The sequence below is a fragment of the Amblyraja radiata genome, chromosome 6 (assembly GCF_010909765.2).
Source record: "Amblyraja radiata isolate CabotCenter1 chromosome 6, sAmbRad1.1.pri, whole genome shotgun sequence".
Taxonomy (NCBI): domain Eukaryota; kingdom Metazoa; phylum Chordata; class Chondrichthyes; order Rajiformes; family Rajidae; genus Amblyraja; species Amblyraja radiata.
Window position 1 is genome coordinate 16,850,792 of NC_045961.1, and position 25,892 is coordinate 16,876,683.

Here is a 25,892-nt window from a genome sequence, read left to right on the forward strand (position 1 = left end):
ATGTATATCCGTTACTTCAAACAAATTGATAGAACAATGCACCTACATATTAAACTTAGCCACGGAAAGTAGATTGAAAAGGGTGTATATTACACATAGCATGTTACCTTCCCCTTTCAAATGGTTGCATTTAAATGTTGCTCTGAAATTATTTGTTACACATGTAAAACGAAGGATTGTCAATTAGGCCTTTTTAGTGTTCTGGATACTCACTCTGAAACTCAAGTATTTGAAAATAGCACATCCATGAGGACTGGAGGAAAATTGAATAACTTGAAGAAATAAGCACTGCTAATATGAGAGTCTGCCATGTCTTAATATAATTCCTTTATTAATATTTTTTAAAACCAATCTAAAAAATAGTTATAATCTAGTCATCACCCTGTGTCACACTTCACTGATTCACAGTGTCTTCCTTCCCTGATTCTTTTGCCAGAGTATCTTCGGTTATGTTTAATAAATGAGCACTGGTTGTGCCATCTGGTGATTGTCTATGCAAAAATACATGAATCTTTTCTCCCGTTTGACTTGTATTTGAGTCTTTTGCATCAGAGTCAGTGCTACCGACCAACGTTGGCTCCAAGTTTCTTACACCTTCATTGCTGGAACTCCCTCCATTTTTCAGTACGTTTTCCTCATGTGTAATTTCCTCAGAAACTGTGTAAATCTTATTACAATTCTGTTCTGCATTATACGGTTTTGTTCGTTTTCGAAAAATATATAAATTTTTGATGGAGTCTTTAACAATACTTTTACTGTTTTGTTTTTCCTTGGATATATCGGTCGTTTTTGGAGTTGTTCCATTACTTAAGGTTTTACAAGATGCTGGCGAGTCTGATACTTTAGACATTGTTTTTGGACAAACTAAAGATGTCAATTCAAAAAAGCTCAGCTTGTTCTTCGGTTCATTTGTACACGTTATCTTTTTTGAAATGGTCGTGCATTCAGCTGGTCGATCTTCATTCTTAAATACCTCATTTTGGTCTGATATTTTGGAAGCTGCGCCAAAGCTGGAGGACTGTACGCCAGGAAGCTTGTTCCCTTTTAGAAGACCCAAAACCTCATAGCGGAAGCTTGAAATATCCTGTTTCAGCTCCTTTAACCACAATAAAAGTCATGCTTTCTGTTAAAAAATATTCAGCAATACCATAGAAAATGTACAAATAATTCAGCAAAATGATAAATCAAAAAGTTCATTTAAAAGTCTGTTAAAATCATGCTGCTAGAATATTCAGTGAAACTGTATTGTTTGGGCAATTTGTGTAAATGGCATGTGACATTTGTTTGTATATTTCATTAAAACACTTTAGCAAATAACACTCGGTATAGCTAAATTTGAACAAATAGTATTAACTGTTGTACAATTGAATTTAAGAACATCAACATTATTAACTGAAATGAAAATGTTTGAGTATTTCAAATGCTTTTTTAAAGTCAAACACATTCAACTGAAAAATATCTGTTTCTATACTAAATCTCTATATGGGAGGTCATACAATTTCAAAATGGGGAAAATACATGGTTGAGATGGAAATTCAGCTGTATGCCTGTAATGACAAAGGCCCAAAGATCTTTATAAATAACTGAGCCATTGTTTCTTATCAGACTTCTGAACGGTCCTTACATAAGCTAGGGTACTGTCCGATGCACCTCTTCCCCATTGTGAACATTGGACTTTGACTCTGGAACTGATGCGCTACAATGCTGAGAACTATATTCTGCACTCTGTATCTTCCCTTTTGCTCTACCTATTGTACTTTAGATTGACATGATTGTATTTATGTATTGTATTATCTGATCTGATTGGACAGCATGCAAACAAAGTTTTTCACTGTACCTCAGTGCACGTGACCATAGTAAAGTTCAATGTTATAGGTGTAATCTATATCCTGTGCAGTAGCTACAATCAGTATATTTTCTAGATAACTAAGTAATTTTTAAAGAATTATTAATCTTTATTCAAGAATATTTTAAAGAATTCAAACTCCCAAAATTAAAATCAATGTCACTCAAATTACTTTTTTAAGAACAGAATTTGGTAAAAAACGTTGAAAAATCACCTTAAAGTTCTCTTCAGTCAGCCCTTCTTCAGTTTTGGCATCTCTGATCATTGCTGCAACGTATCTTTTCACCAAGTTTCTTATAACTTCCTGGAAGAAAAAAGGAATTACACATTTTACAGGATACAGAAAAATACACTTGCTTTTGCAGAAAAGAGTTACTTTAAACAGATTATGGCAGACAAAAGTGCTGGAGAAACTCAGCGGGTGCGGCAGCATCTATGGATGTCTGCTTTCCGCAAAGGCCGCTCCCTCCGTAACTCCCTGGTCAATTCTTCCCTTTTCATCCGCACCACCCCCTCCCCGGGCACTTTCCCTAGCAACCGCAGGAGATGCTACACATGTCGCTTTACCTCCCCCCTCGACTCCATTCAAGGACCCAAGCAGTGGTTCCAGTTGTGACAGAGGTTCACCTGCACCTCCTCCAACCTCATCTATTGCATCCTCTGCTCTAGATGTCAGCTGATCTACATCGGTGAGACCAAGCGTAGGCTTGGCGATCGTTTCGCCGAACACCTCCGCTCGGTCCGCATTAACCAACCTGATCTCCCTGTGGCTCAGCACTTCAACTCCCCCTCCCATTCCGAATCCGACCTTTCTGGCCTGGGCCTCCTCCATGGCCAGAGTAAGCACCAGTGGAAACTGGAGGAGCAGCACCTCATATTCCGCTTGGGCAGTCTGCACCCCAGCGGCTTGAACATTGACTTCTCCAATTTCCGGTAGCCCTTGCTGTCTCCTCCCCTTCTCAGCTCTCCCTCAGCCCTCTGGCTCCTCCTCTTCCTTTCTTCTTCCCGCCCCCCACCCTGTATCAGTCTGAAGAAGGGTTTTGGCCCGAAACGTTGCCTCGCTCCATAGATGCTGCCGCACCCGCTGAGTTTCTCCAGCACATTTGTCTACCTTCGATTTTCCAGCATCTGCAATTCCTTCTTAAAATATATAATTACGATGGGGATTAGTCATCATTTTTCATACATAGCTAACATGCCAACATATCAGAACAAGACTGGGAAGAGTTATTGATCAATTAGAACAATCAATAAAGGTCACAATATTTTTACCAACTGAAAGGGAATGTTCCAGAGGTTTATGCTGGAAGCTATGAATGGCCAAAGAGTACATAATTATATGACCCAAGGTGAATGTTGTGAAAATGTGTTCTCCATACACTTTAAAATGAATAAAACACAAAGTACTGGCATTACTCAGCTGGTCAAGCGGCATCTGTGAAGGAAATGGACAATGTTTCAACATGGGATCCTTCTTCAGATTTAATTTAGAGCGGGGGGTTGGGGGAGAAAACTGGAAGAGAGGTAAGGGGTGGAACAAAGCCTGGCAGATGATAGGAGAGGGTTTACAGTGAATGGTCTGGGGACACAGAAGTGCTCTTGGTCGGTGAGTACAAGACCAATGATTGAGAGGACACAAGTGCACACAGAATGTGGGTGTCTATTGGCACCAGTCATACATATAAAATAAATGATAATCTGGTCAATCTACAACACAAGCATATACATGCTAAACAGTGGATGCAACCCCAAAGTCGATGTATTATTTGGCATTGATAGGTAGAAAGTCAGAACCTTTTTCTCAGGGTGGGGATGTCAAAGACTAAGAGAGGCAAAGTTTAAAGGAGACTAGACCAAGAGGGACCCGTTGGGTGCCGTCCCCTCAACGAGCGGTGTGGGGGCGGCCTGCGGCGTCACACACACACACTAACCAACCCCTCACACCCACACACTACCCACCCCCCCCCCCCCCCACACACACACACACACAAACCACCCCCATTGATATTATATTAATATTATGAATTCACTCCTTTTACCCCATCCCCGGCCCTATCCACTTACGCATTGCCCCCAACTCGCAGACGCAGCTAGAGAGGGAGGGGGGATAGAGAGAGAGGGATGCAGAGAGGGACAGAGGCACAGAGAGGGACACCAAAGCACAGAGAGGGACACAGAGGGACACAGAGGGGCACACATAGGGGGACACAGAGAGGGACACAGGGACACAGAGAGGGACACAGAGGCACAGAGAGGGATACAGAGGGACACAGAGAGACAGAGAGGGACACAGAGGCACAGAGGCAGAGGGAGGGACACAGAGGCAGAGAGAGGTACACAGAGGCAGAGAGGGGGACACAGAGGCAGAGAGAGGGACACAGAGGCAGAGAGAGGGACACAGAGGCAGAGAGGGGGACAGAGAGGAAGAGTGGGACACAGAGACGAGCCAAGTGGGCCACAAACAAAGGCGTTGTGATGTCAGCAGCTGGCCAGCGGTTATATTTGAAAAAATGTCAGCTTGTAATCAATTTTAGTTAAAAACTCAGGAAATAATTAACCAAATTTACAGAGGAGTGGATTTTTTAAATCATAAGGTAAATTTCTACCAGAATATGTAAAAATATCACCGTTATTGTGACGTCAGCAGCTGGCCAGCGGTTATATTTGAAACAAAGTCAGATTGGTGAACAATTTTAGTAAAACACTCAGGGCATAATTAACCATATTTACAGAGGAGTGGATTTTTGAAATCATAAGGTAAATCTCTACCGAAATATGTAAAAATGTCTCAGTTTCTGCATCTGGTTTTCAAGGAGATGTGATTCAAAGGCAAATTGACACACACACACACACACAGAGTTGTAATAAGTACTAGACCAAGTGCCGATCCATTGGGTCTGTTCCCCCAACGCGCGGTTACGGGGGGGGGGGTGGGGGGTTTAGGGGGCGGCATGCGGCGTCACACACACACACTAATCACCCCACCCCACCCCCCCCCCACACACACACACTAACTACTACCCGCACACAGGCAAACTCCCCCCCTTGATATTATATTAATATTATTCATTTGTTCCTGTTACCCCATAACTGCCCTATCCACTGACGCATAACCCCCAACTCGCAGGTGCATCTAGAGGGGGGGGGGGGGATAGAGAGTGAGGGCAGAGAGAGAAGGGGCAGAGACAGAGACATGTTGGTCGGTGTGGACAAGTGGGGCCGAAGGGCCTGCTTCCACATTGTATGACTCATGGTGAGAAAGTGGTTTACATTAACAAAACTGGAACACTTGTGGAGCTTTTGATGAAAATACTGTTTAAAACAAGAGATATATTCTCAACCATTGGATTGATAAATTAGTAGCTACTTTGTGTATTATTACTAGCTACTTCAGAAAATGAGATGTTTAAAAAAAAAACTTACCTGGTACTGATGATTTCGTCTTAGATTGCTAGCTGCACGCCTCTTTAAAAAATGAGAGAATATATATAAATGGATTAAATAACAAAATCAATATAGTTTGATGAAGCAATGAAGCTTTGTTAAAATATTAACATCTGCAGAAAGAATTTAAATTTCTTACCCCGAGAGACCCGAGACTTTCAGGTTTCTTTCGTTTTTGCTTACAGAGCATTTTGAGGCAGAAATGATTTCTTATCCACGTTAGTAAATACCAGACAGATTTTGGACTTGGAATAATGTTAAAGGGAGTTGGAAGAGTTCCACCTTCTTCAAAGTAACTCATCCAAAGCTTTGTCCTTGCAAATTTCCACTCAATGTCTGCATGATCCTGTAACATATCAAATTAGATGACATATTTCCTTGTGATTACTTGTAAATACATGATTCATAGCCTCTCATAACTATTTATGATGATGTTTAATTTAATTCAGATGCTTGTGTAACCAAACATTCTTGGCAATTTATTTTTTTGCACTGCTTAATCATTTATTGCACAATTACTGTCATTTACATTAAAGTTAATTTGACAACCTATTTTAAACCTTTATTGCAACTCAACCTTGGTATCTCCACACCAATTCAAACACATTAAGCTTAAACTGAAAAATACATAACAATTATTATGCGGAATCAAGTTAGAATGCAAAATAGAAAGATCAATAGATATGTTGATTATGAGAAGTGGACAAATGGGTTACACACGAGATGTGAAGGTCTCTTTCAAATGTTCATTTCACTTCCACGAAGAGGAAATGGGGCATGCGATCTTTCTGACAGGTAAGATTAAGGGGAATCCAAAGAGAGTTTATATTAAGGGAAAAGGGTGACTAGAAGAAGAATAGGACATCATAGAAACCGAAGTGCCCATCTATGTGTGGACAGGAAGTGGGCAAGGTCCTCAGTTAATATTTCTCCTCTCTATTTACCATGGAGAAAGACATGGAGACAAGCGAACTTGGCAAAGTTAATGGCGATGTCTTGAGAATAGTCCCTATTATTGTCAAGGAGGTGTTCAATGTCCTAAATGTAGATAAAATAAATCTCAGGGGCCTGATCAAATATTTCCAAGGACACTGCAAAGCTCCAGATGAAATTGCAGGAGCCTTGACTGAGATATATGAATTATTGTTACCCACAGGTAAGGTGTGGGAAACTAGAAGGAGGCCAATGTTGTGCTTCTATTTAAGATGTGCTGCAAAGAAAAACCTGGGGAATATAGACCAAAAAACTTAACATCCACGATTAGCAAATGGCAAGAAAACGTCGTCGTCATAATATGCAATATTTCACAGTATAGTGTTGTGGTAGTACAAAATATTGGCTATGGGGGCTGTGTGTTCAGTACAGAATTCAGAGTGGTGATGGCTTTGGGGTAGAAACTGTTTGTTAATGTTGTGGTGTGTGATTTGATGGACCTGTAATGCTTCCTGAGGGTAGAAGGGCTAACAAGTGATGTGCAGGATGAGATGAATCCTTTAGGATACGTGATGGCTTCCGCAGGCAACGAGAGCTATAGATCTCTTCCAGGGCAGGCAGGTGTGTGTTGGTGATCTTCTGGGCTGTATTGATGACTCTCTGCAGAGCCTTCTTGTCAGCCGCAGAAGTGTTGCCGTACCACATCAGGATGCCATGTGTCAGGACACTCTCTATGGAGCAACGGTAGAATTATACTAACTGCTGTTGTGGCAAGTTGGCTTTCCTGAATGAACTAGGAAGTAATGCCATTGTTGTGTCTTCTTTACCACAGAGTGCGTGTTAGTTGATCACCTGAGATCTGCTGAGATGTGGGTGCCCAGGAACCGAAACTGGAGACACTGTCCACTATTTCTCCGTTAATGTGCAGTGGGGGATGGTCACCCTGCTTCTTCCTGAAGTCAATGATGAGCTCTTTTGTTTTTTTTATTCTCTGAGCACCAGCCTATTAACCTCTGTACCTCCTCCCTGTAAGCTGATTCTTCGCCCTCAGTGATCAGATCGTGTCGTCTGCAAATTGTATGATGGTGTTCGTGCTGTGGGTCGGTATAGAGGGAGTAGAGGAGGGGGCTCAGCACACAGCCTTGTGGAGCTCCTGTGCTGAGTGTCAGAGTGGTGGGGTCCCATCCTGACTGACTGCGGCCAGTCCGTAAGGAAGTCCTTAATTCATAGGCAGATGTTGTGTTCGAAGCCTAGGTCGGACAGCTGGAGACCAGTTTACTGTGTGAGATTGTGTTGAATGCAGAGCTGTAATCCACTAATAGCAGTCGTGCGTATGCTCCCGGTTGTTTTAGTTGGGGCAGTACAGTATGGAGGGCAGTGGCAATGGCGTTGGTATGGTAGGAATCAGAGGGAGATGGTGGAGGGTTGTTTTTCAGACTGGAGGCCTATGCCAGTGGTCACTGACGGATTGGTGCTGGACTCATTGCTGTCTGTGATTTTTATCAACAATTTGGTATTGTTGACATTGTTGGTAGTTTGCAGGTGACACTAAAATGGGTCGGATTGTAAATAGTGAAGTTGGCTATCAAAAATTACTTGATCAGTTGGGCGGGCGGACCGAGGAATGGCTAATGGAGTTTAATTGAGAAAAGTGTGAGGTGCTGAATTTTGGGAGGTCAAACCAGGGCATTCACAGAGCCCAGGGGAGTGTTGTAGAGCAGAGAAATCAAGGACTACAAGTTCAAATTCCTTGAAAGTGTCAACACAAATCGATCGGGTGATGAAGAAAATGTTTCGCATAATGGCCTTCATCAGTAAGGGAACTGAGTAGAAAAGCTGGGGTGTTACGTCATAATTGTGCAAAACATTGGTGAGGCCATACAGAGTATTTGGTCACCCTGCAATAGGAAAACAGGCATTAAGCTAGAAATAATGCAGAGAAAATTTACAAGGGTGGTGCCCTTGAGGGACCTGAGCTATGCGGTTTTGGTTGGGCAGGCTGACTTTATTCCTTGGAGTTCAGGAGACTCCTGGTCCTGTCTGCTATATCTTATTTGACACTCCTTGATATTTCCCATACACGTGCTTCTTTACTTTCAAATACATTTCCAATCGTCTTTTAAGATTTATTATTAGATGTCCTTCCACTGGAAATATCAGGTAATCTTATAGAAGGTGTACAAAATCATAAAGGAAAGAGAGGAAATAGTTGAGGTATGTATTCTAACTACACTTAAAAGGCATTGGGACAGGTACGCCAATTGGAAAAGTTTAGAGGGATATAGGCCAAACAGGCAAATGGGATTATCTTAGATGGGGCATCTTGGGTGGCATGGATGAATTGGGCTGAAAGGCCAGTTTCCATGCTGTTGGACACTGCAATTTTTATCTCTAGCTTGATGCCTAGTGCGTGAACACTTAATTGTATTTTAACTTACTCCTTTTTTTTAAAAACGCGATAATCATAGCGAAGAACTCACCGCAATGAGTTGATAAGAATTGTTCATCATAGCTATCAGCATATTCAGCAGAACCACAAGAGAAATAACATTGTATGTTCCAAACATAGTGGCTCCAACAAACTCTGTGAATTCGTGGCGAGCCTTCACATTGGTCACTTTTAGGTTAATGAGACCAAATATTGACCAGAACAGTGATTGGAGAGTCTCAAATAATCTGCAAAATTAAAAGTTAATACCTTGTCAAACTATATTTCATTTTCAAACAAAATAGAGATTCCAAACACATTTTAGTAAAACAAAAATGCAAAGTAACTTAATTCACCAACACTGCCTCTAAAAACCAACTGTAAAGTTTGTAGATTATTACATATCAAGTTTTGAACATAAAACTAAATCAGGTAATTAAAGCAAGGTGATGCTTTAGTGCCAAGCAAAGAGTTTTCCATACACTTTCTTGGTATAAACTCATTCATAGTATTGTTCTAAAAGTAGGCCGTTTGAGTATTGTGGCCCTGTCTGCGCTTGAAAACGAATTATCTATTATTTGACACTCCTGTGTTTCTCCCATACATGTGCTTCTTTTACTTTCAAATATGTATAAAATCCACTTTTAAGAATTATTATTACATGCCATTCCACTGGAAATATCAGTCATACATCAAGGAAACAGGCCCATTGGTCCAACTTGTCCATGCCTACCAAGATGCCGATACAACAGTCCCATTTATCCACATTTGGCCCATATCCCTCTAAATTTTGCGAAATAATACCCTCCATCTCTTGCTGGCTGTTTTGATATAGCTTGAGGACCATTTATATAAATCTTATGCTCATATTGTTTTCTTTATTTATTAATTCTGAAGAATAAATGTTGACTACCTTATTTATCCTTGGTCTCCCGAAAGCAACAGAATATGAACTTGGACAACAATAGCACTCTGCACTTCACCACGTTGAGCAAAATGTTGCAAATTTAACAAATCCACATTGCAAAAGAAAACAAAATACTAGATGTCCACCCATCCATTTTCACAGGACTCATTTTCAAGATTGTAGAAAACTGCATGGACAAAACATACAAATATTTTTTTGAAAATTAAGGTCTTTAGTCATGCATGGTTGACATGGGATTCTCACTTGTTCCACTGGTTCAAATGTATAATTGGAATATCCAAGGATAAAACTTTGCTCTGGTTTCGTTATAACTGCATAAATAAGTAAACATTCCTATGCATATAAGAAACGTGGCTACTAACTTGGAAAATTACATCCGTGAAGCCCATTTGTGCAATTAAAATGAATAAAGGAGCTTACGTTGAAAAGGCGTTGTTCTGATCTTTACACCTTATCCCTTTGCATTGATCCGATTCCTCTGATGCATTTGTCTCGTAGTAAAAGTACAACTGATTCAGTCCATTTGCAAAAGCCAGCAGCACCAGGCAGTATATGAACATGAATTTCAGAATATCCAAGAGCATACGTCCAAGAGATATTTGCAGGGGCCCCAAATGAGAGTTAGCAGTGAATAGTGAAATTAAGCGGAGAGAGCTGAAGATATTTGCAATAGCAAATAATGCCTCAGCAACCAAGGTGGGATGCCACATTTCCCAGTCTTTACGTTGACGAGAACCACTGTACTTTAAACAAAATAACAATGTCAGTATAAAACATGTTGCATTAACTTTGCTATTCTTAACACAGGAACTTGATAAAGCTTGATAGCAATGTGTTCCAAAGCTAAAATATTCTGTTTTATATATCAATAAATTATCACAGTAAATTACGTTCAAAGAAAGCAGCATGAATTTTATTTTGTTGACATATCCAATCTAAATATAAAGTCCAGAGACACAAGAAAATGCAGATGCTGGAATCTTGAGCAAAGCACAATTGCTGGAGGTGGGTCAGGCAGTATCTGTGGAGGGAAAGGACAGATGACGATTCAGACAGAAGAAAAATCCTGAGCCGACTCCCTCCACAGATGCTGCCTGACCCGCTCCTCCAGCACTTTGTGTTTTGCTAATTAGAAAGTTTACCATTCTCAACATGTATCAGAAAACCATTTCAAGATGTGGGAACAGAATTATTGTCAAGTTTAATTATTATTATTAACATGGATATCAAATCCAACAATGGAGCCAGTAAGTGCCATGTCTTGCTGTTTTATTGAGCTTTCGTCGGAGATGTTATGGATAGTAACTGGGTGCTTACAAGTACTGTTTGTTTTGTATGGACTGTATTTTTAAATTCAAGAGATTATATTTATCTATTTGAAAACATAATTATAACGACTGTGAAAACCGCTGCGCTTTCAGTTAATTTGGACATGACACAGCGAGTATCTTTTCTTAAAAGTCTTAGTTAATTATAGGATACTGTTAAATTAAAAATGGAAAACAGAACCCCAACACATTTGATAAATGAGGAACTGTAGTTTTTTGAATAATTCAATAGTTTAATAATAGTTTTGAGAACTATTTATCTGACTTGCTTCTCAATTCAGAACAAACTTTTAACAAAGCCCATTGCATCTTCTTGGACATTTCAGAAAAAAAGTAGTAATCTGTCAATCTCCAAATTATTTCAAAATCAGTAAATACAAATAATAATCAAAATTTAAAACATACTTTTGAGATTGATAGGCTCTTGATTAGTTATGGGGTTATGGCAGAAAATGGGGTTGTTGGAAATTAGACTTAAAAGGCCTAATTCTGCTCCGATGTCTTATGGATTTTTTTAAATCAAAATATTAATTTATAATTATAACCATTGGATTTAAAAGATGATTGGGGAAAAATATCAACATCACATTCATTTTATTATGATTAATGTCTTGTTCATTGTCAAAATTTAATTTAAACTAAGTATTTTGACAGTAACACCCATATTTCAAGTAGGCATCAAAGAAACATTGTCCTAGTGTGAGACACCTAGTTCTGAACAAATACAAAAAGTCTACCCTGATCTTGAAACTTTAATCGTAGAACATGCCTAGTATCCTGGACATTCTAAAAATACATGGAGTCGTACAGCATGGAAACAAGCCCTTTGGCCCAACTTGCCCATGCTGCCCAAAATGCCACATCTACACCAGTCCCACCTGCCTGCGTTGGGCCCATATCCCTGAAACCTTTCTTATCCATGTACCTGTCTAAATGTCTTTCAAATGTTCTCATATTGTCACTTTTTAAGAATCTGAATCTCACTAATACTCTATCACAGTCTATTGAGCATGGCCAATTATCAAATATGCCTTCAAAAGCTGTGATGAAACGGTATTTACTGTATGTACCTAAAAATTAGATTATGGTACTACCCGAGCTATTTTCTAGTATTTGCCTTTGAAATTTATGCTATTGTAGATTTAATTTCAGAAGCAGAGTTGAATGACCTGACAATTCTACTTTGTGCTTTTGGAGGGACCAACTAAAGATGAATTTATTTTAATTTCATCAAATCTTTTTAAAATCTAATTTATACTTTTTCATTTAATTGTTTTTCTATCACTAGCACTCTCCACAACACCTTCATATTTTTCAATTTCCTTGTTTAATTTAGAGATACAGCACCAAAACAGGCCCTTTGGCCCACCGAGTCCACGCCGACCAGTGATCCCCACACACTAACACCACCTTACACACACCAGGAACATTTTACAATTTTACCAAGCTAATTAGCCCACAAACCTGTACATCTTTGGAGTGTGGGAGGAAACCGGAGCACCCGGAGAAAACCCATGCAGGTCACAGGGAGAACATATAAACTCAGTACAGACAGCACCCGTAATCATGATCGAGTCTTTGGGGCTGTAAGGCAGCAAATCTATCGCTGCGTCACCATGCCGCCCTAAATTCTAATATTTTTCTAACTGTCTCATTTATTATTTTTATTTTCTCACTCTCTAACCTTCGTTCTGTATTTGTTTCTCCAACCTTATCTTCATGTTCCATGTGCCGCTCACCTCCATTCATCATGCCTGCCTTCCTCTCCACTCTTTCTCAGATATTTTCCACTTTCATAATTGTTCTTCCCTTTAACTCTATTTCACTTTGCTTTTTATGTTTTTACATATTCGCTTATTTTCATAATTATCTAAAAATCAAAGGAGATCAAGGTATTTGTTGCTTTAATTTTCAAAATAATTTTTCTGCTATCATGAACTTTGTAAAATTCAACATTTTGACTGAGAGCAAATATTTGCATGCAGCATATTTTTGAATGATTGTGGGATTGAAGAAAGTAGGTATGGAATGACAAATACCTTAAAAAAGGCAACAATTTTAAGAGAAATTGTTGCTAAGTATAAAGAATTCATTACAAAATCCATTAGATTCCACCAGTCGTGTATGTAATCTTGAAGTCCTCCGTCCCACATTTGTTTTATTTCACCCCAAATGAAACCTGTTATCAAAGAAAGAACAGAGTTCTGAAAATGTGCTTATAGTTCTTCTTAAGAATAAATATATTAATTAAAATTCTTAATTATGACAAGCAGCAGTGAGTTCCACCTTTCGATTTGAAGTAAAATACATTTCTCTCATTTCATGTTGATTGATCAACATCGATCAGTCAATCAGATTGACAATTCAGTCCCATGCAAGGGGTGACATTGAAACAGGAGATGTGGAGTCAGTATGGATAGAACTAAGGAATTGTAAGGGTAAAAATACCCTAATGGGACTTATCTACAGGCCCCCAAACAGTAGCCTGAACATAGGGTGCAAGTTGAATCAAAAGTTAAAATTGGCATGTTGTAAAGGTAATTAGGGTTGTTATGGGAGATTTCAACATGCAAGTAGACTGGGAAAATCAGGTTGGTACTGGACCCCAAGAAAGGGAGTTTGTGGAGTGCCTCCGTGATGGATTCTTAGAGCAGCTTGTACTGGAGCCACAGGGAGAAGGCAATTCTAGATTTAGTGTTGTGTAATGAACGGGATTTGATAAGGGAACTTGAGGTTAAGGAGCCATTAGGAGGTACTGACCATAATATGATAAGTTTTCATCTACAATTTGAGAGGGAGAAGGGTAAATCGGAGGTGTCAGTATTACAGTTGAACAAAGGGGACTATGGAACCATGAAGGAGGAGCTGGCCAAAGTTGACTGGAAAGATACCCTAGCAGGGATGACAGTGGAACAACAATGGCAGGTATTTCAGGGAACAATACAGAAGGTGCAGGATCAGTTCATTCCAAAGAGAAAGAAAGATTCCAAGGGGTGTAAGGGGCGACCGTGGCTGACAAGGGAAGTCAGGGACAATATAAAAATAAAGGAGAAGAAGTATAACATAGCAAAGATTAGTGGGAAGCCAGAGGATTGGGTAACTTTTAAAGAGCAACAGAAGATAACTAAAAAGGCAATATAGGGAGAAAAAATGAGGTGCAAAGGTAAGCTAGCCAAGAATATAAAGGAGGATAGTGAAAGCTTCTTTAGGTATGTGAAGAGGAAAAAATTAGTTAAGACCAAAATTGGAACCTTGAAGACAGAAACAGGTGAATTTATTATGGGAAACATGGAAATGGCAGACGTTGAACAGGTACTTTGGATCCATCTTCACTAAGGAGGACACAAACAATCTCCCTGATGTACTAGTGGCCAGAGGTTCTAGGATGATGGAAGAACTGAACGAAATTCACAGTAGACAGGAAATGGTGTTGGGTAGACTGATGGGATTGAAGGCAGATAAATCCCCAGGGCCTGATGGTCTGCATCCCAGCGTACTTAAGGAAGTGGCTCTAGAAATTGTAGATGCATTGGTGATCATTTTCCAGTGTTCTATAGATTCAGGATATGTTCCTGTGGATTGGAGGGTAGCTAATGTTACCCCACTTTTTAAGAAAGGCGGGAGAGAGAAAACAGGGAATTATAGACCAGTTAGCCTGACATCAGTGGTGGGGAAGATGCTGGAGTCAATTATAAAAGATGAAATAGCGGCACATTTGGATAGCAGTGACAGGATCGGTCCGAGTCAGCATGGATTTATGAAGGGGAAATCATGCTTGACTAATCTTCTGGAATTTCTTGAGGAGGTAACTAGGAAAATGGACAAAGGAGAGCCAGTAGATGTAGTGTACCTGGACTTACAGAAAGCATTTGATAAGGTCCCACATAGGAGAATAGTGGGCAAAATTAGAGCACATGGTATTGGGGGTAGGGTACTGACATGGATGGAAAATTGGTTGGAAGACAGGAAAGAAAGAGTAGGGATTATTCAATTCAATTCAACTCAACTTTAATGTTGCACTGTTGCGGACAGGAAGGCACTACAACGGGTGGTGAAAACCGCGCAGCACATCATCGGTGCCCCGCTCCCTGCCATGGATGCCCTCCACCGAAAACGGTGTCTGAAACGGGCTGGGAAGATCATTAAAGACCCCTCCCACCCCAACCATGGACTGTTTGCCCTCCTCCCATCAGGGAGGCGGTACAGGAGCCTCAGGTCTCGTACCAGTAGGATGAGGAACAGCTTCTACAATTGTACCGTCGCATTGCTGAACTCGGAGTCCCGCCGATAGATTCCTCCAGTCCCTCCGTCCCCATTGTTTAATTATTCTGTATTTTTGTTTATTCTGTATCCTCTTTTTTCTTAAATTTCTATATTGCACTACTACTACGGACTGACGCAAAACTGCATTTCGTTGTACCCATACCCAGTATTTGTGCAATGACATTAAAGTTGAATTGAATTGAATTGAATTGAATTGAAGGGCCAAATGGCCTACTCCTGCACCTATTGCCTATTGATGCAGCATAAAATCAGGTATGCCAACTGACTTCTGCCAACTCACTCAATCACCTGTTCACACTAATTCCATGTTCTATGTTTCACATCCTCTCCCTATGCACCAGAGAAAATTTACAAAGGCCAATTAATCTACAAACCTGCAAGTCATTGAGAAAACCGGAGCACCCAGAGAAGACCCATGTAGTCACAGAGAGAACGTGCAAACTCCACACAGACAGCACCCAAACTCAGGATCAAACCCAGGTCTCTGGCGTTGTGAGGCAGCAGCTCTACCAACTGCATCACTGTGCCACTCAGAATATAATTATGGTATATTCTTAGAATTTCTCAAATTATAAATAATGAATGCCTAATTGCAGCAATTAATTTAAGGGGCAGTTTTTTCCCCACTCAGTGCTATGCTAGAAGCAGCCATAGTTAATCTACAGTTGTGGACCAGCTAAGATAAAATCAAACACATTTGATCAAATTATTAGATTGGAGAATGAAATAGATTTTGATCTTGAATATATTGGATTCATCAGACAGACCAAACTGTCTGCCGAATATAAAACCAATCTGAACTTCATTCCACTGATTCAATGAAATGAAACATCAGGTGGGTTGATAATAAACAGAACATTCTGAACTGACTGCTGGTGAAGCCAATAATGTACTCTGCATTTTTAGGCAAGCATAATAAACAACGTTTAAACATTTACATTCGACATTTTTCATAAGCCAGAATATATTTTTCAAAACAAAATTTGAGATGTTATTTTTATAATTATATCTCTATTTTAAGATGCTCCACATGGCATTGAGGATTCCCAGCCATTTAATGAATATATTGGAGAAAATATACATCTGTGCAATTAAATATATCAACAACTCTTCTGTTTTTTTTAAAAAGGGAAATTCATTAATTGATTCATTTTAAAATAAAATGATCAGGACCACTTTGATCCCTTCACGATTTCATTAGGTAGGTTACAAAACTTCGCTACAGTTCAGCCACTGCCCGTGTGCGCGACTTTGGCGCCTTTGAGAGGGGGGCGGGTTTAAAATGCGATTTTTCTGCAGCCTATTCAAATCGATCTCTGTCAGGCTGTTAGCGCTGGATCATTTAATTGTTGGAGTAACATTAAAATCATCTTCAAATGCCGTCAACGTCGACAACGGGACGGATCTCACGTAGGGGACAAAGCTAGGTACTCCGTTTATTTTTTCATATAAAACTTACTTCTTAGGATGCCTTTAATCAAAATTTCACGATGCGAAAATGTCATTAAGTAAATATACGAACTGGCAGTATTTTTCCTGCCGATATGGGATTTAAATTCACTGCAACCGCAACGTTCCAAACCAGCGCGTTCCACAAAATCCAAATCGCAAGATGATTTAAATGCCCATTCATTTACACTAAATTCCTTCCATTTGGCCTATAAATTCATGACAATAAGATTTAAAAATCATGTTATATTGTGAATTCTTGTGTGAATGTTATATGGACACTTAGGCTTTTTAAAATTGTTAACCTTTTCTTAAGAAATGGATAGATGTTTAGATCTAGTAATTGAATTTTGTAATTTGCAACAATTGGGTAACTAACTAATTATATGCTTTAATTTCAGGTCATCCAAGTAAGATTGTTTCATATTTGTTTCAGAATGCTTCAATCTATAATAACTGAAAATGTCATTCAGTTCTCCTAATTTTTAAGAAAGTTATGGGCTTTTGACTGTCCTTGATCACAGCTTTTGTGTTAAGTCAATGGAAAAGCAATAGGGAACAAGATGCTAATTTCCGAGTATGAAAATGGCCATAACTTTTTTAATACTGAAAATGTGAAAGTGAATTAGGTGTCAAATTAAACTTCTTTTTATGCTTTATCTGATGGGGTAAATTGCAGACTTGATTTTTAAAATCTCAAAATTTTGTAACACTGCTAATTTCATAATCACTCATTGCAGATTACAGCTAAGAAATAAAAATAGTCACCATAATTGGCACCTCAAAAATCTCCCGGGAACGAGATAATGACCATGATTTAAAAGATTTTTAGTTTAGCTCAGTAGAGATACAGCATAGAAACTGACCATTCAGCCCAACATGTCCATGCTAACCATCGATCACCCATTCACAGTAGTTCTATGTTATTCCGCTTTCTCATCCACTCCCTACACACCAGGGGGAATTTACAGAGCCAATTTAACCTACAAACCCGCAGGTCTTTTTGAGTTGTGGGAGGAAACCAGTGCACACGGAAAAAACCCATGAGGTCACAGGGAGAACTGCACACAGAACGCACCTGATGTCAGGACTGAACCCTGGTCTCTGGCACTATGAGGCAGCAGCTCTACCAGCAGTGCCATTGTGCCATCCTCAATGATGTGGGCTGAGAGATAGTGGCTGGACAAGATAACATATGGAACATCTCTGGTCTTCTTGAAATAATGTCCCAGGAGAGAACAGGCAGGCTCCCAGTTTAACATTTCATGTGCTAGTATAGTATTGCTTCTGCATTAATCTTTTATGTGTAAGTCTCTGAAGTAACTTAGGGGCAACAATGCTATCCAATGCATCACAGCTCACACAAAAATGTAACACATGAGCAGTACAGTAGTGCAAAAGTACAATTGCTGCCTTACAGCACCAGAGACCCGGAGTTTGATCCTGACCACATAGGTTTAAAATTTGATCATGACTCAAGCAATCCAAATACTATATGTCTTTTGTTCCTTTACAACATTAATTTAAGCAAAACATAGTTTACTTTTGATTTAATGCAGGGAAATGCAACATATTTCAAAGTTTACGAACTCTAATATCTGATGCCTTTTCAAATTATTTTAACACCCTATTTATATCACCCACAATGAATTGAAGTTTGTTCACTAAAACTACAACAGAAAATTTACTGTTACATACACAATAATAATACTTAAGCTACTATTTCATTACATTGAATGTAATATTTGCATATACATACAAATAAGTTACCTAGCACCCAGGGCAGTATCATCCATTCCACAATGGTCGGTGGAGGACCTTGCATATTTAAATCAGTCCGGGCAATGTGTTGAGAAGCCATTAATAGCATAAAAAGAAAGGTCAAGTACGATGCAGTATGGCAGATAAACTTAATAAATGGTTTCCTGATAAAAAGGCCTAATGTGCTTTTCGGTGCCATCAAATAGCACACAGAAAAAATTGGAAATAATAATCCAATGCTGATGCAGGTTATGAATTTAACAATCCAGTGCCGCCGTCTCCAGCCAGGAAACTCGTCGTACCAACGGGAAGCAAGAAGCTGCTGACAATTTGGCTGAGCAACAAACTAGAAGACAAGAATTATACATTTTAAAATGCAGAATGAATTAATGCACAAGATATATAACTGAGAAGGATAAACTCAAATGTATTGAAAATTCCCTTTGCCACATCACAATGTATACGAACGAGTATCAACAAGGTTGCATCGTATTTTAGAGCTTAAAATATAGATTTCAATGTACTCAGTGTAATTAAATAGTTTATGCCTTAAAACCAACCTGAAATGAGGATGAGAGTATTTGCATACGTTAATATTTTAGCCTTATACTTCAAGAGCCGTTTTCTTGACAAATCCCATGCCAATATTTTTCAGTTCTCTTAAAATGCTGTGACTCACATTAGGATATGGTTTGGAATCATGGAGGGTAATTACCAATCCAGCCCCATCTTTACCATTGACAAATATATTGCATCAATACATTTCATGCAGCGTTTGAGGGTTTTTTCCAGTGGTCAAATGACAGTGAACCTTGATCTATCTAATGGTAATGAAGAAGAAGTAAATTAAGTAAATAGCAGGACAGTCTGTGGATGTTGTTTACCTAGACTTTCAGAAAGCCTTTGATAAGTTGTCACACGTGAGGCTGCTCAGGAAGATGAGAGCCCATGGTATCTTGCATGGATAGAAGGTTGGCTGGATGATAAAAGGCAATTAGTGGCAATAAAAGGGGCTTTTTGTGGTTGGGCTGCAAGTGACCAGCAGAGTTCCGCAGGGGTCGGTGCTGGGGTCGCTACTCTTCACCTATATTAATGATTTGGATGAGAGGATTGAAGGTCTTGTGGCCAAGTTTGTAGATTATCCAAAAATAGGTGGAGGGGCAGGTAGTGTAGAGAAAGCAATGCAGAACGGCACTGCAGAACGGCTTGGACAGGTTTGGAGAGTGGACAAAGAAGTGGCAGATGGAATACAGTGTAACAAAGTGTGGAGCCATGCATTTTGGTAATAAGAATAAAGATGTAGGCTACTTTCTAAATGGGGAGATAATCCAGAAATTGGAGGTGCAAAGGGACTTGGGAATGCTAGTGCAGGATTCCCAAAAGATTAATTTGCAATTCGAGTTGGTAGTAAGGAAGGCAAACGTAATGCTAGCAATTATTTCAAGAGAACTAGAATACAAAAACAGGGATGTAATGCTGAGGCTCTGTAAGGCGTTAAGCAGGCCTCATTCGGAGTATTGTGAGCAATTTTGTGCCCCATATCTGAGAAGGATGTGCTGGCTCTGGAGAGGATCCAGAGGAGGTTTACAAGAATGATCCCAGGAATGATTGGGTTAACATATGATGAGCGTTTGACGGCACTGGGTCTGTACTCGCCGGAGTTTGGAAGGATGAGGGGGAACCTCATTGAAAGTTACCAAATAGTGCAAGGCTTGGATAGAGTGGATGTGGAGAGGATATTTCCACTAGTGGGAGAGTCTAGGACCAGAGGTCATAGCCTCAGAATTAAAGGACGTACCTTTAGGAAGGAGATGAGGAGGAATTTCTTTAGTCAGAGGGTGGTGAATCTGTGGAATTCTGTCACAGAAGGCTGTGGAGGCCGTCAATGGATACATTTAAGGCAGAGATAAATTATTGATTACTACAGGTGTCAGAGGTCATGGGGAGAAGGCAGGAGAATGGGGTTAGGAGAGATAGATAGATTGAATGGCGTAGTAGACTTGATGCACTAATTGGCCTAATTCTGCTCCAATTGCATAACCTTAAGACGTAATGGAGGATGTCTTAAGTAATTAATCTACAACCAGTCCCTGGAAAGCAGGCCATCCATTTTTTGCAGATCCTTTGTGCTGAATATAAAATCAGATATAATTACAGATTTGTTAATGCCAAGCAGAGATGCCCAGCAAAATCATTGCCTTCAGGTTTACTTTCAAGGTATCCATTGAAATTCTAGTTGGTGCTTCAGAAGCTATCAATATCAACATTACTTAATTCTGGCTCTTTGTGACTTCAGGAACTCTTGAAATTGAATTAACAGAGTTCCCCAAACTATACAGTGTGAACTCTCTACTTATCTATCATTTGTCACAGAATCAGTACAACATCCGGTGCCATCACTTCGGATCAATGATTCCCATTAACAACAGGACTCTAGGATTTGGTTTCCTAGGCTCCAATCTCTGAGGATCTTTTCATTCCCAGGTGTTCTTTCTGACATATAATATATTTCACTTGGTTAAGAACCCTTCTGGCTCAACCACAGTTTTCTCCCTTTTCTGTTTCTATCTTGTTGTTCATATAGTAGAATGTCAAGATAGAAAGATGAGATCTTGGTTTCTTTATGCACCAGTGACCATTTCGACTTGAGTCAGAGTCATGCAGCATGGAATCAGGAGCTTCATCTTAACGTATTCTGTGCATTCATCCTACCTATTCAATTTATGATTTTATACACCTCTATAAAATCACCCCTCGGTCTCCTGCACTCCAAAGAATATAGTCCTAGCCTACCTAACCACTCCCTCTATAGGTCTGGCCCTCAAGTCCTGGCAACATCCTTGTGAATCTTCCCTGCACTCAGACTTCTTAAATCAGGATTCTCCTCGTGTCAAAAGGAAAGTTAAATCCCACAGTAAATAAAGTATTTTTTACATAATTAATGCATCCAATAAAATTATTGGCCAATTGATTAATATTAGATTGATGGAATGAGAAAATACAATTCAATGCACAGAGATCTTTTGTATATAAAGAAGTAAACAAGACGTTACAGACAATTATTGAAATTATTCTAATTCATTTCTAAATGAACAATGATTGAATGAAAAAGTGTGTTCTTACTTATGTCTACTGAACTATACAAACACTATCAATGTCTTTAGGTTTATAACCAGATATTTTGCAAAACTAACATTTTGTATTCTAATATTATTCCAATTATATTAATTACTTCAAGTAAAAATATTTTCTAACTTGTAATGAACTATCATTATCTTTCACTTCCACGTTCTCCTAGCATGAAAAAATCTAGATTATAATCTCGAATAGTGCTGACTCATTAGTTTAATTTTAATGGTGCTCATTCTATTGACTATTCATACAACAAACTGACATAAAATATCAGAAAGTCTTACCTCTTTCTGATGATGCTTAATTGCCAGCTTTAATCTGGAAAGATCATTTGTTGTCTGGACTTCCAGAATGCTATTGTCATCTCTATAATTAAGTATAATTTCTAATTCTTTGGAGCTCCTTGTCTGGTCCAATAAATCTTTTGCGAATGATTCACATTGATGAGATAATTCTTCATACTCTGATTTAAATTCATTTTCTACTTTACTTAGTTCCTGAAGCTCCCAGCTCAAATGAAATGCTGTTAGAAAGGGGTCTTCACTTGATAAAGCAACCAAAGATGGGCTTGCTAAAGCTCTGTATATGTTCAGCCTTGATCGGGAATGACGCAAACTGTCAACATCCGAGCTGGAAACACACTCAACACAGTTACAACGAACTTCATGAGGCTGCGGTATAGAGACTCCTCTTTGAACAAGCAGTTTTATTATCTCATAATTGTTGGTGTGAGCTGCGAGAATTATTGGTGTAATATCTGGTGTAAATTCTGAATACTGTTTATCCAGTAGTATTGGTGGAACCTGTGGAACAAACAGGACATGTATTATTTTGAGCTGAACCTAAGTTTAGCTCAAAACACATAGTGGAATTCACAAGTTTGTGTTCAGTTGGCTTTAGATGCAATTTGGGTAGAAATGATTGAATCAATGGAAAGAAATCAGGAAATTTTGAACAGAGAAGCACTAATGCTGTGTTTGGAATCTGGTTTAATTCACAACGCTCCCAAAACAGGCCATTGATTTTGAGAGGTACATTGATTCAAGTTTGTTCTTCAAACTACACTCACTATCCTGGATGGACAAGTGGCACATTTTCTTTTTCCTCGTTTCAAAGACTTGTAAATCACCAGACACGTATACTGATGCATTGCAATGAAACTATTAAATGATCCAGTTTAGATTTACCTTCAAATATTTTAAATCCAATTACTCACAGATGGAAAGCCAGAGATTATTCTCAAAAATTTCCCTTGACAGCTGTATTAATGAAATTATCCTCATAAATGCAAGAATAGGTATTTTTTTAATGGATAGGAAATAAGAAGCAATCCTACTTTAATCAAATAGCAATCATGCTGATTCTTAAAAGATTTTAAGTTTGTGACTTGAAAATTAATTTTAGCGGAAACTTGAAGTTACTTCTAATCAGTCATTTCCTGACTGCAGATTTATTCTGACATTAACTTTGACCATGGCTGGCCTGTATCTTAAATATAATGACCTGCCCTTGATCCATATCCCTTGATGATCTTATCCAATAAAAAACTGGCGATATGTTTTAAAGATTTAAAAATAACACAGCACACACACAGACATTGGATACATTGTGTGAAAAGATACTGTACTTAATGTTTAAGAAAGAACTACAGATGCTGGAAAAATCGAAGGTCGACAAAAATGCTGGAGGAACTCAGCAGGTGAGGCAACATCTATGGAGAGAAGGAATAGGTGACGTTTCAGGTTGAGACTCTTCTTCAGACTGATGTCGGGGGGGGGGCGGGAAAAAGAAACGAAGAGGCATAGGCAGTAGGCTTGTGGGAGAGCTGGGAAGGGGGAGGGGAAGGAAGGAGAAAGCAAGGACTATCTGAAATTAGAGAAGTCAATGTTCATACCGCTGGGGTGTAAACTACCCATTAGAAGCAATGTACATACATCTCAATCATGATATGCAACATAATACATTTCGTGTACAACTTCTTTTTTTAAAAACTTTAACCAATAATTGAAAAAGAGAAAAGAGAAAGAAGAGAAGAATGGGGATAGTAGTGGAGTGTAGTGCGCAGTAGTTGCCGTTAAATGCATGATGATGGGGTGTAAACTACCCATTAGAAGCAATGTACATACATCTCAATCATGATATGCAACATAATACATTTCGTGTACAACTTCTTTTTTAAAAAACTTTAACCAATAATTGAAAAAGAGAAAAGAGAAAGAAGAGAAGAATGGGGATAGTAGTGGAGTGTAGTGCGCAGTAGTTGCCGTTAAATGCATGATGATGGTTAAGTAAACTGCGTTCTTGAAAGTGAGAAAAAGAAAACAAAAAAAAAATAAAATTAAATAAAATATAAATAACAACAAAATCATTGCCTTCAGGTTACTCGCCCAACACCTCCGCTCAGTTCGCACTCACAAACCTGATCTCCCAGTGGCTCAGCACTTCAACTCCCCCTCCCATTCCGAATCCGACCTTTCTGTCCTGGCCCTCCTCCATTGCCAGAGCGAGGCCCAGCGCAAATTGGAGGAACAGCACCTCATATTTCGCTTGGGTAGTTTACACCCAGCGGTATGAATATTGACTTCTCTAATTTCAGATCGTCCTTGCTTTCTCCCTCCTTCCCCATCCCAGCTCTCCCACAAGCTTACAGCCTCCGCATCTTCCTTTATTTTTCCCGCAACCCCCCCCCCCCCCTCCAACATCAGTCTGAAGAAGGGTCTCGACCCGAAACGTCACCTATTCCTTCTCTCCATGGATGCTGCCTCACCCGCTGAGTTCCTCCAGCATTTTTGTCTACCTGTACTTAATGTTTTCATTCCTGGATGGCTTATATTTTAATGTTGTGTTGGACAGTTTGTTATGGAAGATAATTTAAATGAAACTAATGCCATTGAATGTCAGAGAGAGATGGTTGGCAGATATCTGAGGGAGATGATCATTGCTTGGTTGCTGTGTGAAACAAATGTCTCTTGCCACTCATCAGCTTATATCTAAAGTAATCCACGTTTTGATGTTTACATGCATACAGAATTTGCTTCATGGTCATAGAGTTGTACAACATGGAAAGAGGCCCTTTGGCCCAACTGGCCCATGAAATTCAAGATGGCCTGGCTTGGTTCCACATGCCTGTGTTTGGCCCATCGTCCTATAAACCTTTCCTATCTTTGTACCTGTCCAAAAGTTTTTAAAATGTTGTTAATATAGCAGCGTCAACTACCTCCTCTGGTGGACAATAGACAATAGAAAATAGGTTCAGGAGTAGGCCATTAGGCCCTTCGAGCCAACACCGCCATTTAATGTGATCATGGCTGATCATCCCCAATTGGTACCCCGTTCCTGCCTTCTCCCCATATCCCCTGACTCAGCTATTTTTAAGAACCCTATCTAGCTCTCTCTTGAAAGCATCCAGTGAACCTGCCTCCGTCGCCCTCTGAGGCAGAGAATTCCACAGGATTTGAGGGGAGAGGAGAGAGAGGGAGAGGGTGGGGGGGAGAGAGGAGGGGGTGAAAGGGGGGGGGGACGAGGGGAGAGGAGATGTGGGGAGTAGATGTGGGGAGAAGGAGAGCAGTGGAGAGGGGAGCGGAGGGGAGTAAAGGAGAGGAGATGAGAGGGGAGAGGAGAGAAAAGGTGAGGAAAGGAGAGGAGAGGAGAGTAGCTCGTTGATATACCCACCACCCTGTGTGTGAAAACGCTGCCCCTTGAGTTCCTATTTTGGTAGAGTACTACCGAAGTGCATGACTGCACACTTTTCTTCTGTGTAATCCAGTTTATAACATCACCAGGTTGGCAATTCTAAGGCACAAAGATATGCTGATCTTGAAATTATAAATTGTGGTATGTAATGCGTTTATGTTGTTTCCTGAATACATAAATTTGAATTACCAGATGTGTTCTGCATTGTAATTATTACAATGGTAGAGCTATATAATAGTCATAGAGTCATAGAGCGTGGAAACAGGCCCTTTGGCCAAACTTGCCCATGCCAACCAACATGCCCCATCTAAACTAATCCAACTTGCTTGGCTCATAGCCCTCTAAACCTACCCTATCTAAATGTTTCTTAAACATAGCGATGATACCTGCCTCAACGACTTCTTCCGGCAGCTTGTTCTATAAACCCACCACCCTTTGTGTAAACAAAATCATTGCCTTCAGGTTACTCGCCCAACACCTCCGCTCAGTTCGCACTCACAAACCTGATCTCCCAGTGGCTCAGCACTTCAACTCCCCCTCCCATTCCGAATCCGACCTTTCTGTCCTGGCCCTCCTCCATTGCCAGAGCGAGGCCCAGCGCAAATTGGAGGACAGCATCTCATATTTCGCTTGGGTAGTTTACACCCAGCGGTATGAATATTGACT

At 39.7% G+C, this 25,892-nt stretch overlaps 1 protein-coding gene across 1 annotated transcript in view; it reads right to left on the minus strand.

Moving 5' to 3' along the window:
* Window positions 1–310: 310 nt before the first annotated feature.
* trpc4 (transient receptor potential cation channel subfamily C member 4) overlaps window positions 311–25,892 on the minus strand; it is a 33,744-nt gene continuing 8,162 nt past the window's right edge. Inside the window, exons 2-10 of the mRNA XM_033022242.1 lie at window positions 21,818–22,336; window positions 18,411–18,747; window positions 12,947–13,086; window positions 10,000–10,322; window positions 8,704–8,899; window positions 5,430–5,636; window positions 5,270–5,311; window positions 2,061–2,150; window positions 311–1,096 (exon numbers count right to left, since the gene is read on the minus strand). Coding sequence (XP_032878133.1) covers window positions 395–1,096; window positions 2,061–2,150; window positions 5,270–5,311; window positions 5,430–5,636; window positions 8,704–8,899; window positions 10,000–10,322; window positions 12,947–13,086; window positions 18,411–18,747; window positions 21,818–22,336 — 2,556 coding nt within the window. The 3' untranslated portion in view covers window positions 311–394. The remainder of the gene's footprint in view (window positions 1,097–2,060; window positions 2,151–5,269; window positions 5,312–5,429; window positions 5,637–8,703; window positions 8,900–9,999; window positions 10,323–12,946; window positions 13,087–18,410; window positions 18,748–21,817; window positions 22,337–25,892) is intronic.